The sequence below is a fragment of the Paramormyrops kingsleyae genome, chromosome 3 (genome assembly GCF_048594095.1).
Source record: "Paramormyrops kingsleyae isolate MSU_618 chromosome 3, PKINGS_0.4, whole genome shotgun sequence".
In the NCBI taxonomy this organism is placed as follows: domain Eukaryota; kingdom Metazoa; phylum Chordata; class Actinopteri; order Osteoglossiformes; family Mormyridae; genus Paramormyrops; species Paramormyrops kingsleyae.
In genome coordinates, this window is record NC_132799.1 from 37323840 (window position 1) to 37341013 (window position 17174).

Consider the following 17174-nt stretch of genomic DNA (forward strand, 5'->3'; position numbering starts at 1 on the left):
TTCAAAATCCAGTTCATAAATTCTGAGCAACCCTGGCATGCTACATAATGAGCTAACGAATCAAACTTGCTATGTATTCAGTCACATCTCTTGAATTGGGAAGGTGAACCATCCCTCACCACCACCAATGGCAGAGAATTGTGCAAGTCAACAGAAGACAGTGTTTGACACAACGCCATCCAGGAAGCCAAGTTGCTTTTGCAGGTGGCCATGAACCCCTTGGACCATCTCAGTGCACAATTCATAGAGAAGAACAGGCTGGTCTGGGGTGAAATAATGAGCCTCGTTGGTCTGGCATAGGATAAATTGAACAGAGGAACACTGGAATTTTGCCCTCAGTGCACCATGCAGATTCTGACAGCTCTCTGCTTCCACACAACTTTTGGATTCCTACAGACATACAGATGCACATGGCATCAGCAAGGCTGCTATGTTCTGCATCTGTGCATTGATCACAATTTTGTTGCACTGTGCACACAACTACATACAATCCCCAGCAGGAGGGGATGCCTTGCATGACACTAAAAGTGGCTTTCGTGCCATTACAGGCATACCTGGCATTGCAGGTGCAGTGGATGGACCCTCAACCCTATTCATATTTGCAGCCCCTGAATCCCACCTGCACCTGTCGAAATAGGTTCTTGGCACTTGACCTAAATGTCCAGGTGATATGCAACCATCAAAGCCATCTGACAGACAAGTGGCCTGGGAGGACACATGATGCTTATATCTGGTCCAGCCTTGGAGTGTGTCAGATGGCGAAGGATGGTGTGTTTGCTGGTGATGAGTCATTGGGAGACATCAGGCATCCGCTTAGCTAATACCTGCTGATTCAAGTGTTGAATCCCCAAACTGTGGCTGAGGAGAGGTGTAACGCTGCTCAGCAAAGACACACTGCTGTCGAGCGTCCTTTGGGCACGTGGAAGACGTGATTCTGCTGCCTACACAAGTCCTTGGGAGCTCTAAGGTTTCCTCCTAAATGTTGCTGTGCTGTTCTTGTTATGTGTAGTATGCTGCACAACATTGCAGTGATTATTTCATTAAAATATTTAACCATCTTCTCAATAAGTTGTGTTAAGGTTTCTTTTGAGAAGTGTTACTTCCTTTTCATATTGCTGCTCCCCATTGTGCTTTTGAACACAGGATCACATTTTAAGCCTATTTTTATATTTTCAACAAATAAGTTGATTTATTGTGGTCTTAACTTTGGTGGCTTTGGTGTGTTTTTATTGATTTTATAATTAGTTTATTTTTTACATTTGCATATGTCTGGTGCAGGGGCGCCGTAAGGGGGAGGAAAGCTAGGACGATTCCAAGGGCCCCTGAGTGACAGGGGCCCTAAAAAATTAGGAAAATAACTGGATTGGTTTGGACTGGGGGGCCTAATATGATATGCTTTCATGGAGCCCAAAATCTCTAGCAACGCCCCTGGTCTGGTGTGACAATCATATAGCATATTTCACCATTGAAATACGTGGGATCGATGTTCCTGTTATCGACAGTCTGTGCTTTTCTCACGCGGACATTACAGAGGAGCCAACAAAGTATTACTTAAACTTAGTTCGTTAATTCTGAAATAATGAAGGGTTTCTGGAAACGCACGCAGACCTCACTCGTTTTTTACATACGTCGTTCGTCATCTTGTTCGTTATTCAAATCGATCGTTTTCTGAAAAGCCGCCCCAATTTTCGTACTGTACTCCACCTTGGCTTTTTGGCGCCACCTATCGACCATTGCTGGCAAATACGGCCATTTTCGATTAAACAAGAACAGAAAGAAAGCGATTGCCTTAATAATCACACCTTAACCGATTATCAAGTGAGTCAATTTTTATACCTCAATTATGTTTAGTAATTGAATATCGATCAGTGACATCCAACATTTACATATTCAGTCCTAGTAATTAAAAGCAAAAAATAAGTAATAATGTCGTGTGCAAGACATATATTCCCTTGAGCAGGGTTTGAAGCAAACTGCATACTTTACAGTAGCCTTCATTTTAATCAAAGGACGGTGTAAATGAAATAGCCCTTTTTGCATGTGAACACTGCTCCATAGTTTAGAAAGCAAAACAGGATATCTTGTCACTGAGATTGCTTACAGTTTTCCAAGATTATTTATATTTTTAAAAGATTATTAATCTCGTTCACTGGTTTAACTGATGCAGGGACGAGATGGATCTAATCATAAAGCAGAACGACACGGACTTTAACGGGTTAATCGAAGTTAGTATAGTCAAATTAGGCACTTCCCAAATAGCACGTTATTGTTTCAACGTTGAATTATAGTTAAATGCGTTGAATTATGGTCAATGTTAAATTATCAACGTTGAAACTGAATTGATTTTTGGTCAGATTTTCAATACTGAAAAATTGATGGTGGCAAAACCTTGATTCAATGTTGATATAAAGTGAGAAATTGAAGATCAACGTTGTTTCAACCTTTCTGTCTAATATGGAATCAATGACATTTCAACATATATATGTGTGCTATCTGGGTTTAGTCCGTTAAAACTGAAGTTATACGCGGTGTTCTATCGACCAATGCTAACTATCGAGACGTGCTATCGAGCCTTTCTGCGCACGTACAGTTCCACCGTTTTAGGATTAGGGTTAGGTTTTGGGTTAGGGTAAGGATTTTAGGGTTTTTTATTTTTTTTGTGGGGGTAGGGTTAGGGCTATCGATTAGCACTACGATAGCCTAACTCAACAAAGTAGCTCAACTCGTCAGAACACCTGTGGCCATTTAACTATTAAGCTTTAGAAAGGCAATCGTAAATTCACGGCCAGTGGCTGATTTATCGTCGTATATATGTCTATCACACATCGACAATCGGTTAAATTTTGTTTAAATATAAATTTTGGATCCAGAGTAGAAGAGACACCTGTCAAAAAGTTATAATAGGTTATTTTTTAAACGTTATGCGATATAGCCTAATTCACAATACGAAAGCAAATAAGATATGTTCTGAAGCCGAATAGTGTACAACTGTATCCGTTTGCATCGTTTAACTTGATTTCTGATATTGAAAAAAAGGGTTTAAATGTAAGAGGTTGTCACTGCAAATGTCTTGAATCGCCTCCACATCAGCTGTGAGAGTGGAAGTGCAAATTCATGTCCATTTTAAATCTTCTCCTACTGGGTCAAGCTTGCTGGAGAGCTTGGGGTGGGGGCACTTTCTGAAGGAGGGCGTGCCGTGCCCCCACCCAGCTCCGCTTCTCATGAGTCGCTCAGTGTTACATCGATCGGGTCCCATGTTCCCCGTTAAGATATGCCCCGCTCCCATTTACAGCTGTGAACACACGGATGGGAAAATGATTATTTGCGGCTTGTTGTTGTCCTTTAGTCTTCTTGTCTGGGGGAATTACGAGGACGTTTATCTTGAGGATGGCATCCCATCCGACTTGGAGCCGGGTTTGGATTTTGTGAGTTTTTTTTCTTTATTATTATGCGAAATTGCATATGGCATTTTGGTGAGCATCCGATGGAAATTATACTTTTGGTTTGTTTACTTTTAGGTACCACGTAGAGATCCTAGACAGGTGAAAGTTCTTGTCAGTAAGGTAAGTTGGTGTCATGGAGCAAAATAAGTGCTATATCTGTATGATTTCCATGCTAAAAAATGTCATTCTAATATATTCATTTGGCATTCAAATCATATATTAAATGTAAGAAATCAGTGTTACATAATGTATTTTAAAAACATTATAATTACGAGATAAATGAAATGAAATTCAATTCAATTCAAATGCATTTAATATGTAGGCTACTCATCTCGCAGTGCTTAGGTCACTGTAACGTGGGCATGCACTCTTGAATGTTACCTAATACTTACTTTGAATACTGAGGCATTTTCTCCTTGCCTGCAGGAGACAAAGCCTCATATGCAGGAGTTCTCCGTGAAAACCACGATCATCTCCCGTTACGCCTTCACGGCCGTGTCTTGCACCCTCTTCAACAGGCACGCCGCCGCCTCCGAGGGCATCTTCCAGATGCGCATCCCCGCTGACGCCTATATTTCCAACTTCACCATGTGAGTATAATAGTAAACAAAATACGTTATTACGTTAACATGCTGCTGGTAAAACGTGTTCTGCGTCATTAAGAACCGTGAGAAGTGGGATTATAGAGGTACATTTGCCAAAATTAAATTAATAACGTGGAAACCTAAGACATAGACAATACGGTTTTTTAAACTCTTATTAATTAGCAGACCTGACACAGACGCCTCAGCTCACAACTCACATAGGACCAAATGTCTAAAAGGATTACCGTTAAACAGGTTTATGGTTGCAGCCAGTCACCTGCAGAAGGGGGTGCTGGGGATGCCTGAGAACCTGCCCCATTTGGCCGAAATATAAAAAAATCCCTCACTTCAAAGGTTCTTTTTATGCTTTGTACACCGCCGCTGCCGATTGCAACGGTTAAGATTGAATTATTTTCTGCGAACGGACAATTGGCGCTACAACAAATTGCAGTGGCGGCTAAAGTGGATCAAGATCTTTATAGAGATATCTAACTTTTTTTTTTTTTTTGCAAATGTAAACCACTGGGTTATGATTATGTTATCTTGTATGCATTGACCAGCAGTACACATAAATTGCAATTCACAATTTAGTTGAATCCAAAATATTAAGCTAAATGTACATAGTTGTCAAGGCAAAATTCATCACTGGCGTGCAGAATTCTTGGTAATAAATGCTGGTGTCTTCCCGTCCTGTAGGGTTATAGGGGGCCAGGTGTATCCCAGTGAGGTCAGACCCAAACAGAAAAAGGTGAGGAAACCCAAGGAGGGAGAGTCCCGTGGACGGAAAGGGGAGCGCGAAGAAAAGAGGTACGACTAAGGATGGTACTGAATGTACGTGTTATAATCGTTTATTTTAAAGAGAAATCTACTAAATAAATGAGAATTCTTTTCACTAAAACGATTAAAAGATTTTTAAGCCATGAGGAACGTTGCACTTCCAGAATAATGATGTCACTGCTGACATCACCGTTAAAGTCAGTCTTCTGGCGAGACTGCGGGATAGCTTCTCCTTCTGTATGCCATGCAGAATTTATGCTTTTTTAGTTATAACCGAGAACCTCCATACGTGGACACACTACAAATATTTCACATTCCGTGACTGATTTAAAAATGAGGGTCATTTTTTGTTGGAGTACAGAGTTATCATCAAAGCCGAATTAGCGATTCAGAAATAACAAGCCACATCATTGCTTAAATATTGCACAATAAGTCGTGCTCTGACCATTTATGAGGCCTGGTTCTTGTGAATGTGCTTTGCAGTGAGCAGCCCTATCTTGGGGGGTAATTCCCCCCCCCCCCCCAAAAAAAATGTTGTACATGAAGGGAACAAAATGAGGTACTCAGGTCCAGTGTAGTACGATAATAAAATAGAAATAAATTCCAAATAATAACAATACAATGACTAAAATAAGGTTAAATAAATAAAACAAAACAATGACATTAAGATAAGTAATATTAGGAGAATATAACTATGGGTATAAAGTGAACAAGTGGGAGTAGAGATTATTGAGGTCTGTGCACAATAAAGTACAGTATATGTGACACTGGTTGTAGAAGCAGCAACATGTGTGTGTGTAAGATCACAGTAATAAAGTGCAGCACTGAGGTTAACCTCTGCAGCAGTGCCCTGACATGTAACACTGATGATGAGTAGCAGCGTTGTAACGTGAGTGAGAATTCACAGAAAGTGCAGAAGTTAACAATCTCAGTGATATTCTGATGTGTAATACGAAAAGTAGTCCTATTAGTAATTTATTTTACTGAGATGCAGAATTTATCAGTCTCATGGCCTCTGGGAAAATGCTGTTCCTCAGTCTGGAGGTTCTAGTCCTGATGCTGTGTAGGACAAACAGCAAATGAGCAGAGTGCGTAGGGTCCCTCGTGACCCAGGAAGACGTTTTCCTGCACCTCTTGTAGGTGTTGCTGATGGTGGGGAGGCTGCTACCGGTGATAATCTGTGCAGTCTTCACCACCCGCTGCAGTGCATGTTTCTCTGCAGCAGTGCAGTGACTGCACCACACAGTGATGTAGGAGATGTGCTGTGGAATGTCTCGGTGCTCGCCTTGTCCCGGCAGCGAGGTCGGGGTGGAGGTGTTCCGTGCGGCCGCCAGCATTCCCGGGAAGACCTCGGCGGTGTTCCTGCTGACGTACGAGCATCTGCTCCAGCGGCGACTAGGGAGGTACGAGCATGTGAGCAGCCTGAGGCCACTGCAGCTGGTCAGCCGGCTGTCGCTGGACGTCATCATCGTGGAGCGTGCTCCCATCACCAGCCTGGAGGTGCTGCCCCTGCGCAATGGGAAGGCTGGGCTGGCGAGGACACAGACCACAGGTGTGTGTGTGTGTGTGTGTGTGGACATAGATCATATATGTATCTATCTGTTTCTATGTGTATATATATACGGTACTGTGGAAAAGTCTTAGGCTGGCAAGAAAACAATGTTTAAATTATCATAAGAAATTTACAAACGAGAGGAGGCCATTCGGCTCATTGAGTTTGTTTGGGGAGAACTTAACTAATATAGTTCACTACTACTATAATTACTATAATTAACTAATAGAGTTGTTAAAATCTTATCTAGCTCTGATTTAAAGGAACCCAGGGTTTTAGCTTGCACTACACCTACAGGGAGTCTACTTAACACTGTGTAAAGAAGTGCTTTCTCAAATCCATTTTAAAATGTTCTCTTTATCCATATAGATAATTATCTTTATGTTGGTGTAAAACTATGATTTTTATGTTTGTTAAAATGTGTTACAGTTGGGCTTTCAAAACCAGTATTTGCAGAAACCGTCCAATGATGAGCCACAACATAACTGTCCCCCTGTGAAGCCAATAATATAGACTATCTAGTAAAAACAGTGTGTGTCAAGGTCTGTGATATATTAGATGGCATACTAACATTCATTGCATGCAGTCAATAAGAAATGGGCAGGGATAAATATCTGAGTGACTTTGACAAGGCGCCAAATCATTATGGCCAGATGACTGGATAAGAGGAGAAGGCAAGGCGCTAATGTTCACCTACTGAGAGCGGTCAGAGGAGGGGAAAAACCATGAACTGTCGACAGGGTGTTGGGTGGCCAGGATTGTCGAAGTTGTACAAGCCAAACGAAGGCCTACTGTGGCACAGATGGCAGGTAATTTTGATGATGATCACAGGAGTGATGTGTCTCAACACAAAGGCCATTCAGCCCTGTTGCTTATGAGGTTGCGTAAGCGCAGGCCAGTCAGAGTGCCCGTGCTGTCCCGTGTCCCCTGTCCCCTGTCCGCCTTCAAAAGTCCCAGCAAATGGGCTTGCAAGTGCCAGAACTGGACCTTAGATCTATGGAAGGTCGTCCGGTCCAGCGAATCCCCTTTTGTATCATGCAGATGTCCAGGTATGGGCTTAACATCCGGGCCCCATGCACTGTGAAAAGGCTTTTGGCCATCGTGCTGCCCATTGCTGGAACCAGCTCCCTGTGGATCTAAGACACACACCAAAAGTAGCCATTTTAAAAAATACACTGAAAACGTGTTCTTTTTTCCACTGCTTAAATAATTAGGTTTATTTCACTTTTTAAAATTCATGTTCTCTTTTTACTGTCTATGAATTTTATTTGTTCTTGTTTTGTTTATTCTGTAAAGCACTATACTGCACTTTGATTCTCCTATATTTTAATCTATACCTTATTTTGACTTTTATTCCTGTGACATACTTTGAATGATCTTTGTGTATGAAATTGTGCTATACAAATAAACTTGCCTTGCCTTGTCTTACCCTCCCTGTTCTGCTGGTTCTCTCTTTCCAGCTAAGCCTACGCTACCTGTATCTACAGTGATTAAAAAGGAGAAGAATGTCTGCAGGATCACCTTCACCCCCAGCATTGTGCAACAGGCTAAGATTGCAACAAATGGCATTCTGGGAGATTTCATCATCCGGTATGATGTGGAGAGAGAGCTTGGGATTGGCGATGTTCAGGTAAACAGTCTTTGATGCCCAAAGTCAGATGTAACTGTGTACTTAATGCATCCTTCCATTTTTTTAGCAAGATATTAAGCATTTGGTCACGGTGAACCTGCAGCCAATCTCAGGCAGCAAAGGGCATGAGGGAGGGGATATCCTGGACAGGGTACCCATCCATCCATCCATCTAACTGTCTATCCTGGTTGGTGTTGTGGGGATAGGGGTTGTGAGGGTCTGGAGCCAATTCCAGGCCACACAGGGCATGAAGGAGGGGATATCCTTGACCTGATATCTATCCATCCATCCATCCATCCCCCATCCATCCATCTAACTGTCTGTTCTGGTCAATGTTGGGGGGGGGAGGGTGCAGGGGTCAGGAGCCAAACCAAGGCAGCAAGGGAGAGGATACCCTGGAAGGGAAGGAATGCCAGTCACATTCACACTTTAAATTGAAATTATTTGAACTGATTGTTTGTGTCAGATTTACAAACAGAAAGGTCCAAATACTGTGCCGTTGAATATAATCCTAGTCTAAGAAGCACACCAGTATGGGACGGGTGGCATTTACTGTTTGTATTTTAATAGGATGTCAGTGTCTAAAAGAAACACCTGGTTCCAGTGCTGTTGTTCTGTAGGACTCTGGAACCCAACCAGCAAACACTCCTGCCTCCGTGGGGGTTGTGTTGAGCGATATGTTAAGTGATTTGGTGGCTGTGTGTCTGTAATCGGAAGGTATCCTGTGGTCAGCAAAGTGATTTCACTGTTGGGCCCTTGAGCAAGATCCTTAACCCCCAATTGCTCCAGGGACTGACTGACTCTGCTTTCTCAGATGTACATCGCTTTGGGTAAAAGCATCTGTTAAATATGATTAAAATTTCTCACACTGAAATGCCATACAGACCAGCCAGTCACGACCATATCGGAGAGGCAGATCCAAAGTATGACTGGCTCTCTATGATTGCGTTTGCTGACCTCAGGTCAGATGTACTGACTGTGACTCTTTCAAAGGTCTTGAATGGACATTTTGTGCACTACTTTGCACCAGAAGATTTGCCCGTGGTCCCAAAGAACGTCGTGTTCGTCATCGACACCAGTGCATCTATGATCGGGACCAAAATTCGTCAGGTATTACTCCAAGGCCTCAGGCTCTCATTGTGTGAATGACCCCAGCATAGTGGTTTTACCTTTAGGCCTGTTGGCCATGATAAAATGCCATCTTCATCATCCTGAGTGTTATCTCTCTGCCAGACAAAGGAGGCTCTCTTTACCATCCTGAAGGACCTCCGGCCGAATGACCACTTCAACTTCATCAGTTTCTCCAACCGGATCAAGGTGTGGAAACCCGGACAGTTGGTACCGGTGACCCCAGAAAACATCCGCGATGCCAAGAAATTCATCTACTCCATCATGCCCACTGGAGGTGAAATGATGTACTTGCACCACCTCCACACATCTATCTATCTAGGCAACGAAGCAAAGACATTTTCAGGCTATAGTCCTCAGATCTCAGATGAGAAATCATACATTGGAATATAGAAAACAAGTACAGTATTTAAAGGACAAAAAGAGTAACAATTTAAAAAGGCTGACGGACAGATCATCTATGTGCAAGATTTTTAAGCAGAAGTAATTAGCATAATTTAGAACTTTAATGAGAGATCCCTTCATCTCCTTCCTCGTTCTCCTTTTAACTTCCTCCCTCCAGGTACAGACATTAATGGCGCCCTGGAAATGGGTTCCTCATTGTTTAGCAGCTACCTGTCAAACGAAGGCGTCCGCGACAATGGCGTGTCACTCATCATCTTCCTGACTGACGGCCGGCCCACGGTGGGCGAGCTGCAGCATCCCAGGATCCTCAGCAATGCCAAGGCGGCAGCTCAGGAGAAGTTCTGCGTGTTCACCATCGGCCTGGGCAAAGACGTGGACCAGAGGTTGCTGGAGCGTCTGGCGCTGGACAACTGCGGTATAACGCGCCAAATCCCCGAGGAGGTCGACGCCAGCGCCATGTTCAAGGGGTATGCATACGACACTCGACCTCGCTGTGATGTGGGAGGCGACAGCTAGAGCAGCGCGTAGGGATGGGACGTGTGGGAGCCACACCGTCCAGGGCAAGGTGAAGCAACACAGGTGATGCTTGAGATCTGAGCCCTGTCATTATAACATGGTCTAATTGGTCAAAATAAGTGAGTATCTTGGCTGGTTGATCCAGTGATGCTTCATCAAAACTTGTTCCTAAGAGAGAACCATCTGCTGTATCCTTATGGGAAGAGCTTCCTCTGATCTCTTTCAGAAAGCCAATAAGAATTTGTTGGCATAATTATGGAGGTTTTTCAGCGGTGCAGAATGGTTCCACTGGATAAATGATCAAGTAAACAAATACAATACAAGAGCAGATAAACACAGACTGATAGATGAGGATCTAAAGCTAGAACTGAAACTTAAAAACTCAGCTTCTAAGAGCCCTGGAGGTCTTTCTCATGGCATGTTTCATTCTTGTTGACGAAAAGGCTGAATAATGTCTATTAAACAACATGGCCTGGTTTGACGCAGGAAGACTTGGGAACATTCTTTTTACCCTCCTCTCAAGGGGACTAATGACTGTGACTGTTTTATACCCCCCTCCCCCAGCGCCCCCCCCCCCCCATTCACCCCGCTTCTGCCTTGTTCGTGTAATAAGCATGTATTCCCAAAAAAATACAGCTCTCATTTGTAATAATATGAACATTAGTGTGCAGCTTCTGTCAGTTCTGGATTGGAAGTTTCATGTATGACATTGATATTTAGAATAATAGAGTATCAGCTCTCACAGGACACACACAGGGAAGTAAGGTGAACCAGTTCACAAGTTCATGGGATTTTAGGAGGTTATCGTGTTTACATGGGGAGGGGCAAAGGCCAGGATAGGCACAGACTCTGGGTTCTGTGGTTAAATCCATAAATCTTTCCTTTGTCTGGATCTTTTTAGTGTATTTTACGGAGTCTGTGTGTATTTGGGTTTGGGTGTGTGCATATCCGTGGACCCGAGTTAGCTTTACACCTTTCAGAAACTAATAGAAAGTTAATGGACCGCACAAATAAAGAACGACAAGAGGTCAATCTGTGTTCTGTTTACCTGGGTTTAATGGAGTCTTGAAAGAATGAATAAGCCAGTTACTTGACTGCAGTCCTAGAATATATGTTTAAGTTTGTAAGTTTTGGTTATATATTTCTTTACACAATGAGATTCCACCCAGGAAACAATGGCTATATGCAATGTGTTTGCTTAGTAGCATTCCTGCAGATATATGCTACATTTTATTGACTGGCATTCTAATGGATGCTACATGTCTGATGGCCTAACATACTGGTGGCTACATGCTATGCTTAATCGGCTAGTGTTCTAATGGCTACATATGTGATTGCCTAGCATGCTGGTGGCTACATGATGCATTTGATTGGTTAGCTTTCTCATGGTCTCATGTTACATTTTAAATTGCCTAGTATTTCAGTGGCTACAAGCGGCGTGTGAGATGACAAATTAGTGTTCCAAAGGGTGTACCGTGTACCGCGAAAGACTCTCACTATGTGCCCTCCCTCCCCCCAGCTTCTACGACGAGATTGGCACCCCGCTCCTCTCAGACATCCGGGTCGCCTACAGCAAGGACGCCGTGGAGTATGTTACCCAGCACTTGTTCCCCAACTACTTCAATGGCTCTGAGATCGTGATTGCGGGCAAACTGACCAATCAGAGCGCGGAGTCGCTGCACGTGCAGGTGCAGGCCAACAGCGGAGACAAGAGCGTAGTGTTGGAGTCGGACGTGCCGATCCAGGAGAGCGAGAAGGAGATGGAACGACGCCTGGCTGCGGCCGACGCTGGCCTGCCGGTCGGGGGCTACACAGAGCGTCTCTGGGGTTTCCTGAGCGTCAAGGATGCCCTGAGGTCTCGTCTGCGCAGCCAAAGCAGCCGGGAGAGGGATGAACTTGGCCGACAGGCTGCCAACCTCTCGCTGGCCTACAACTTCCTCACCCCACTGACCAGCATGGCTGTGGAGACGCCCCAGGTCCTTTTCCACAACACGCTACCAGACAGCGCAGCGGCGACCTCTTCCGGCCTTTTGGAGGCTGTGGATGCAGAGAGGAGTCAGAGGCAGGACAGGAAACCTGGGCCAGAAGGTAGCAGCGTCCATTTTGCCTATAATGTAAAACCTATATTTCAAAAGTAGGCTAGTCAGTGTTAATATAGTAAAACATTGTACAATAAGAACACTTTACATATTATTGTTATTTTTATTATTGTTCAATTTGTTGTTGTTTTGTTGTTTTTGTTGTTTTAAATAATAATGATAATAATAATAATAATAATAATAATAATGATGATGCAGCAACTACCTAATGTCTACCTAATTATCTAGTTTCTAATTAAATAAATAGGAAGGTTTTTTTTAAAGTTTTAGTATTTCTTTTACTTTTTTATGAAAGTGCTTTTCAGATGATCCTGACTCTATCTTGTCTTATTTAGGTAAACTCATACAGAGACCTGCTAAGAAATCTATTACCATCTCCAAAACATCAGGTGACTTAATCATATATCTTTTTTCATCATTTCCTGGATTGTATATTTTTGCGGATTTGTCTTTTGTGTATTTTGCTTTCTCTCCAAATAGACTGTGATTTGACTCCTTCACAGGCTTCAAACAGGGTATTGCCACATTTTCACGGCTCTCGATGGAAGGCTTGTAACTCGTAATTGGAAGGCTGAAGATGATAATTACAAAAATAGAGTTTAAATGATACCGTTGTAGACTTGCTTGAGAATTAAAGGTAAAACGTTTAAGTGAGCAATCATGGAGCTTGAGAGGAATGATTACACAGAAACCTCACAAGAGCACTTTGCTTGGAGATGCTGGACAGCAAGACGATTTTAGGAGCTGGAAGTCTCGCTTAAAAGATCACAGCTTTCTTTGTGGTATTTTCCCTAGGAACCTTGAGACTCTAACATAAAAGCGGACGTGAGAACGGTGTACTGCCTCTAATTAGCCAGTCTCCCTAATTACAGCCCTTGGTTTTCATGCTAAAGCCTCTTGGTTAACGGCAGGCTCTGGGTGGTTTGTCTTCAGCTCTCTTAACAAAGGACCCTCTGGTTCACAGTTGTTATTCCCGCATTACTTTGTCAGAGGGTAAACAAAGGATGTACAGTTGAACTACCTACGACTACGAATAAAATCTTGTGGAATTGGAAGGCGGAGTCCCCACAAGACTCTGGGACCACAGAATGTTATTTCTACATACTTTAAAAAATAAAATAAAATCTGAATTTAAAACTATGTATGAATGTATTTTTTTATTATTCTAGGATATACTTAAAGTTTCTACCTTTTAGGAAGTTTCTCCTTGCCACTGTCACCTCAAGCTTGCTCACTGGGGGCTTTGTGCATTGATAATGTAAAGTGCTTTGAGACAATGTAATGTTGTGAAAATGCACCATACTAATAAAATTGAATTGAATTGAACTGTTGGTTTACAGATACTAAACCTAAGTAACTCGCTGTTTAGTTTTAACAGTGTTTAGTTTAACCTGCTGATCTGCAGCCTCTTTTTTAGCATTAGGGTATGTATGTGATGTAATTTAACTCACCCCCCCCCCCCCACACTCCTTTCCCCTAGCGGATGGTGACCCGCACTTTGTCGTGGAGTTCCCCCTGAGCAAGTTGACTGTGTGTTTCAACATCAACGGGGAGCGAGGTGACATACTCAGGCTGGTGTCTGACCACACGCGTTCCGGTGAGAGACTGCCGCTCTGAATCCTACCCAGCGACCAGAGAGGCGAAGACAGCACACTAACATCACATGTAGATATCATCTGTCATTGATCATAACCATGAAAAATCTGTATCATCATATAATATCTTTATTATACTGGGACATTTGTTCAAGGACTTTTGGATTTCTCAGTTTTTTGGTTTACTCTTTTTTTTGTGATACTTTCTAATTCAGATACTGACTGTGAATTTAAGTATTATACATTCACCTACTATATAATGTTAAAATTAAACTATGTATATATTTCTCTTTCATACAGTAAAACACTACTATCACTCTGGTAACATTGTTTGATTGTATGAAACGATGATAAATCTCATGTGATAAGGTACGTCAGAGTATGGTGCAAGTCAGGGGTGGGGAAGCTGATCCCTGGAGGGCCAGTGTGGATGCGAGTTTTTGGGATGACCTATCAATCAACCAATAATAAGACAGATGTTCTCAATTTCAGTCCTGGAGACCCACTGTTATTGGCTGATTGAGAGGCCATTCCAAAAACCTGCATCCACAACAGCCATCCAGGGATCAGGTTCCTCCTCCCTGGTCTAGGTAGATCAGAGTATGATCTAGGTAGGCCAGAGTATGGTCTAGTTATGGACTACATCCATCCATCTTTCACCTGCTTATCCAGTACATGGTCATTGAGCATATGGATTACACATGGGCTAAATATGGCATAATTACAAGCTACATACTGATGATCAACTTTGCGAAATTGTTTGTGGGTTTTTCCTGAGGGAGAACAGTCCTATGTCCTATGGCTGTGCCACAAATTGTGTGCTGTTCCTAGGGGTAACGGTGAACGGAAAGCTGATTGGAGCACCGGCGCCATCCGGGGGCCACAAGCAGCAACGCACCTATTTCAGCACCATTACAGTGGTGGTGGACCGGCCCAGGCGAGGCTACATAGAGATCACACCACGCAAAGTCATCCTGGATAGCAGGGACAGGCTGGTGCTGCCCTGTCACACCACTGTCACCGTGGAGAGCGATGGCTTGGTGGTGGCCATTGTGAGTCGGTCAAATGTCACCGTCACTGTCCAGGGCACCATCAGTTTTGTCATCCTTATTCACCAGTATAAGAACCCAGCACCTTACCAGAGGGACCATTTGGGCTTTTACATTTCCAACAGCAAGGGCCTCTCCAAGGACTCCCATGGCCTTCTGGGTAGGTTCTCCTCTCTGAGATGTGAGGAATTATGTTTGGGCTTCTTGGGGATGTTACATGTAGTTGTTGATGTTACGATACCGGGTAGATATCCCAGATAGACCCTACATCACAGATGTAACAGATTTGAAAATATATGCTGGCAGAACTGTGGTAGAGGACTAGAGTACTTGATAGATATTCCTTTTGTTACTGCGATATTCATTTAGGTAGGTATTTTTTATTTATATGTATTTCCTTATTATTCTCTTTTTAGGATATTCTGTTTGTGTAGTTTACTTTTTCAATTTCTTTGTACATACGTTGCTACTGAATACACAAGAACTTTCCTCTGTGATCAACAGTTTTCTTTTGTTTCATGTCTTGTCTTGTCTTGTTTTGTGTTATCTGCTTTTATCTTATCTTCTGAGCTCTGATAGTTAGGTCTAATTCTGATAAATTGGTATGGCTGTAACTCAGACCCCCTAAATGTCAGTCTTTAACTCTTAGGTGTTGTTGAGGTTTCTTCTGTTCGTTGTGGTTTTTGCTACCCGAAGGTACATTCTTTAATTCTTCCTCACAGGAATTTGTTCTCACCCATGCTTCTCCTTGCAGGCCAGTTCCTGTATCAGGAGGTGGGTCTTATTGTGGAGACCCTCATGCAGCCGGCCCTTCCGGCCAATGGCACATCGGGTGCCCTGCTCTATGGTTCCTCCTCCGCTCTGAAGATCAAAGACCGTACGGTGGCCGTGGTGAAAAAGACCCGGAAGATCTACAATGGTCGGCACAAGGTGGACTGTTGGTTTGTCAGGAACAATGCAGCCAAGCTCATCGATGGCCGTTACCAGGACTACGTGGTTCCACACCTCTTTGAAACCGCAGAGTCTCCTCATGGACACAACACAGTCTAAATCCTCTCTTCAGCACAGCCCCTCCCAGCAGGTGGCCTCTGCATATCCACCATTTCTTCATCCCTTCTTTACCATTTACCTTTATTCTCTTTTTCTCAGGAAACTTTGAAATACCTGCTGTTGGTTAGTAAGACAGTAATATCATCCTGAATATATATTTATATGGATTTTTACTTAACACTGCGGAAAATCAAAATTTTATTAATATCTAAAGATTGAGTTCACATCCCTAATAGTTCTGCCCTGAAATCACAGAGGCTGCGTGTGTGTAGCATTTGTTCATAACGATTGTGATGTTTTGTTTTTTGTTGCACTTTGGGCAACAAAAACTGATTGTATGTCATGGTGTCATGTATATTGGGCACTTACCTAAAAGAAGAGATTACATCATTATTCAGCACTGAGGTGACATCATTACCCAGAATTCAGTATGCCAGTTATTGAAAGGGGTTTTGTTTCAATTGAATTGAAGGTTTTACATTGAAAGCCTTAATGAGGTGTAAAATGATTGTGTGTTTATTTAATATTTAGCTATGAGAAGATAGCTTTTCAAACTAATTGGTTGAGGTTTATGCTGAAAGCTGCATTGAGCCAGAAATTGTCATTATATATCTCTACTGCAAAGCAGAGAGTGGACCGTTTGAGTTGTAAAATCCAAAAACAGACTGTGATGAAATAATGACACCCTGGCAACAGAGAATAACAACAGAATCAACAAGCTCACCACACATGTACAAACATAGCAAGGAACCTTCTGGTGCTACGTATTGTCAAGCCGTAAGTGTACATACACTGTATATAGTTATTCATTAATAAACAAAATATGCCAGCCGACTTTTTTTTAACGTATTAACAGAGAGAGTGAAAGTGGGTCAATTCAAAATTACGATGATATGAAATCATTAAATGACTCTCTTTTCCCGCCCATTGGCAGGGTCCAATTTAAGGAAGAATTTTCTATTGCTTTCCTCAAATCTTTATGCAGTTTTTAATGTGGCAATTTCACCATGCCTGGACTAGCGTAATGGGAACTTTGAAAATCAACCTATTAAAACAAGTAAGAAAGGATTACACCTATAATCACTCTCTTACAAGAGAACAGTTTTACTGCACAGGAGATGAAGACATGTATTCTATCAAATCAGCAGGCCCAGAAGATTTCCCATCACTTGACTGGTGACCTGGAAGGTCTGATTACTGTCATACACTCAAGAACCTTTTCTACTACTGCTTTTGTCCAAGATACCATTTACAGCTTGCAGTATTAAAATTTTTGTACATTTTATACATTTGTCTTTGCTTACACAACACAGAACATACTTCATAGTAAATCTAAACCTTGGCAG

The 17174-nt window shown here is 42.6% G+C and overlaps 2 protein-coding genes across 2 annotated transcripts in view; one reads left to right on the forward strand and one right to left on the reverse strand.

Moving 5' to 3' along the window:
- itih2 (inter-alpha-trypsin inhibitor heavy chain 2) overlaps positions 1–3960 on the reverse strand; it is an 18212-nt gene extending 14252 nt beyond the window's left edge. The window contains exon 1 of the mRNA XM_023801965.2: positions 3836–3960. Within this exon, the coding sequence (XP_023657733.1) occupies positions 3836–3852 (17 nt within the window). The 5' untranslated portion in view covers positions 3853–3960. The remainder of the gene's footprint in view (positions 1–3835) is intronic.
- Positions 3061–17113, forward strand: itih5 (inter-alpha-trypsin inhibitor heavy chain 5). The gene is made up of 14 exons (XM_072710229.1): positions 3061–3425; positions 3519–3563; positions 3870–4033; positions 4724–4834; positions 6103–6356; positions 7817–7986; positions 8980–9096; positions 9220–9391; positions 9677–9986; positions 11555–12123; positions 12470–12523; positions 13615–13731; positions 14561–14938; positions 15533–17113. The coding sequence occupies exons 1-14, from the start codon at positions 3222–3224 to the stop codon at positions 15826–15828; spliced, it is 2961 nt and encodes a 986-aa protein (XP_072566330.1). The 5' UTR covers positions 3061–3221; the 3' UTR covers positions 15829–17113.
- The last annotated feature ends 61 nt before the right edge of the window (positions 17114–17174 follow it).

Bases quoted from the DNA above. Each gene is read 5' to 3' on its own strand.
- itih5 (XM_072710229.1), top strand. From the start codon at position 3,222: ATGAGTCGCTCAGTGTTACATCGATCGGGTCCCATGTTCCCCGTTAAG. The intron at 3,564-3,869 runs GTAAGTTGGTGT...CCTTGCCTGCAG, and splicing joins TGAAAGTTCTTGTCAGTAAG to GAGACAAAGCCTCATATGCA. The intron at 4,034-4,723 runs GTGAGTATAATA...CCCGTCCTGTAG, and splicing joins TATATTTCCAACTTCACCAT to GGTTATAGGGGGCCAGGTGT.